This window comes from Perca flavescens, chromosome 22 (assembly GCF_004354835.1).
Source record: "Perca flavescens isolate YP-PL-M2 chromosome 22, PFLA_1.0, whole genome shotgun sequence".
NCBI classification, from domain to species: Eukaryota; Metazoa; Chordata; class Actinopteri; order Perciformes; family Percidae; genus Perca; species Perca flavescens.
This window is the reverse complement of record NC_041352.1, coordinates 27757384-27759883: the sequence shown is the minus strand read 5'-3', so window position 1 is coordinate 27759883 and position 2500 is coordinate 27757384. Positions and strand designations below refer to the sequence as shown.

Below are 2500 nucleotides of genomic sequence, written 5' to 3'. Positions count from 1 at the left end.
GAGGAGGAAAGGAGAGAGGAGAGGAGAAGAGGAAAGTAAACGAGAGAGGAGAGGAGGAGAGGAGAGGAGAGGTGAGAGGAGAGAGGAGAGGAGGAAAGTAAACGAGAGAGGAGAGGAGAAGAAAGGAGAGGAAAGGAGAGAAGGAGGAGGAAAGGAAACAAGGAAACGAGAGAGGAGAGGTTACCAAAGAAGAGGAGAGAAGATGGTGGGTTGAACGTGACTCACCTGACAGACTTTGACGAACTGTTTGTCGTTGCCGGCAGCAACCACGATGTGTCCGTCTTTGGTCCTGAAGCCCTGAGACACAGACGACAGAAAGTGAGACACAGACGACAGGAAGTGAGACACAGACGACAGGAAGTGAGACACAGACGACAGGAAGTGAAACACAGAAGACAGGAAGTGAGACACAGACGACAGGAAGTGAGACACAGAGGACAGGAAGTGAGACACAGACGACAGGAAGTGAGACACAGACGCCAAGAAGAGAGACACAGACAACAGGAAGTGAGACACAGACGACAGGAAGAGAGACACAGACGACAGGAAGTGAGACACAGACAGCTGTAGCAGATGCTGGAGGTAACCGGCTCCAACTAGCCTAGCTTAGCTAAGTTACATCTAGCCTAGCTTAGCACAGATACTGGAGGTAACCGCTCCATCTAGCCTAGCTTAGCACAGATCCTGGAGGTAACCGCTCCATCTAGCCTAGCTTAGCACAGATCCTGGAGGTAACCGGCTCCATCTAGCCTAGCTTAGCACAGATCCTCGAGGTAACCGGCTCCATCTAGCGTAGCTTAGCTTAGCACAGATCCTGGAGGTAACCGGCTCCATCTAGCCTAGCTTAGCACAGATCCTGGAGGTAACCGGCTCCATCTAGCCTAGCTTAGCACAGATCCTGGAGGTAACCAGCTCCATCTAGCCTAGCTTAGCTAGGTTACATCTAGCCTAGCTTAGCACAGATCCTGGAGGTAACCGGCTCCATCTAGCCTAGCATTTTTTAGATCACTTTTTTTCCACTTCTTCATCAAACTGCAGTTTTTGCAAGTTCTCCACAATTTCATCACATAAAACTGCATAAATATCATATAGAGCATATTCCATCGCATTTTTTAAGAAAACGTGCCACATAATCAAGGATTTTTACCCACAACAATCACAAAAACCCTAATTTTTGTGGAAGGACTGTCTGGAGAAACACAGCAGCACAGATATCAGACCTAATGACCTCAGCAGTAGAGGAGAGGGACTAGGCAAAGGTGGGGTTTCAGTTTTTGGGTGGGGTAGGTTATGGTTTTGGTTCCTGTTCGATTGTCTTTATGTGTTCCAAAAATATAAAAATAATTAAAAAATTGATAATAAAAATAAAAAAGCCATTTAAAAAAAGCCATGAAATGTTGAAAAAAGGCGACCCAATAAAGTTTTTTCAATAGCGATGACACAAACTATGCAGAAATGTTGATGCAAACTAAACTATGGAAGGGAGACCTTTAGTTGGGAGGCGGGACTTGGCCACCTATCGACCAATCAGGACATCCGACCGGGAATAATAGTCAGATACGGAGCTGTGAGTGAGACGTTTGGGTTATATGTTATAATGATGTAATATCCGTTATTTTGGGGATTATTAGATGATAAATGGTCAGCAGGAAGGACTTTATGTTGTTATTTTGAGGATTATTAGATGATAAATGTTCAGCAGGAAGGACTTTATGTTGTTATTTTGTTATTTTAAATGGGGATTTTGGGGATTATTTATTTTGGATGATATAAATGTTCAGCAGGAAGGACTTTATGTTGTTATTTTGAGGATTATTAGATGATAAATGTTCAGCAGGAAGGACTTTATGTTGTTATTTTGAGGATTATTAGATGATAAATGTTCAGCAGGAAGGACTTTATGTTGTTATTTTGGGGATTATTAGATGTTCAGCAGGATAAATGTTCAGCAGGAAGGACTTTATGTTGTTATTTTTCAGAGGACTTTATGATTTTGGGGATTAGATGATAAATGTTCAGCAGGAAGGACTTTATGATGTTATTTTGTTTATTATTAGATGATAAATGTTCAGCAGGAAGGACTTTATGTTGTTATTTTGTTTATTATTAGATGATAAATGTTCAGCAGGAAGGACTTTATGTTGTTATTTTGGGGATTATTGGATGATAAATGTTCAGCAGGAAGGACTTTATGTTGTTATTTTGGGGATTATTGGATGATAAATGTTCAGTAGGAAGGACTTTATGTTGTTATTTTGGGGATTATTGGATGATAAATGTTCAGCAGGAAGGACTTTATGTTGTTATTTTGAGGATTATTAGATGATAAATGTTCAGCAGGAAGGACTTTATGTTGTTATTTTGGGGATTATTAGATGATAAATGTTCAGCAGGAAGGACTTTATGTTGTTATTTTGGGGATTATTAGATGATAAATGTTCAGCAGGAAGGACTTTATGTTGTTATTTTGGGGATTGGGGGATTTATTTGATTTTGATAA

General features: G+C 40.8%; 3 protein-coding genes across 6 annotated transcripts in view; all 3 read right to left on the bottom strand.

Annotated features, from left to right (window-relative positions):
- LOC114548895 (NACHT, LRR and PYD domains-containing protein 3-like) overlaps positions 1-2500 on the bottom strand; it is an 802603-nt gene that overhangs the window by 273693 nt on the left and 526410 nt on the right. The gene's annotated exons all lie outside the window — the stretch shown is intronic.
- LOC114548893 (NACHT, LRR and PYD domains-containing protein 12-like) overlaps positions 1-2500 on the bottom strand; it is a 594283-nt gene that overhangs the window by 313484 nt on the left and 278299 nt on the right. The window lies entirely within an intron of this gene.
- The window catches only part of sugct (succinyl-CoA:glutarate-CoA transferase), a 77295-nt gene that overhangs the window by 34937 nt on the left and 39858 nt on the right, over positions 1-2500 (bottom strand). For both annotated transcript variants that reach the window (XM_028568927.1, XM_028568928.1), the window contains exon 10: positions 226-297. In XM_028568927.1, coding sequence (XP_028424728.1) covers positions 226-297 — 72 coding nt within the window. The remainder of the gene's footprint in view (positions 1-225; positions 298-2500) is intronic.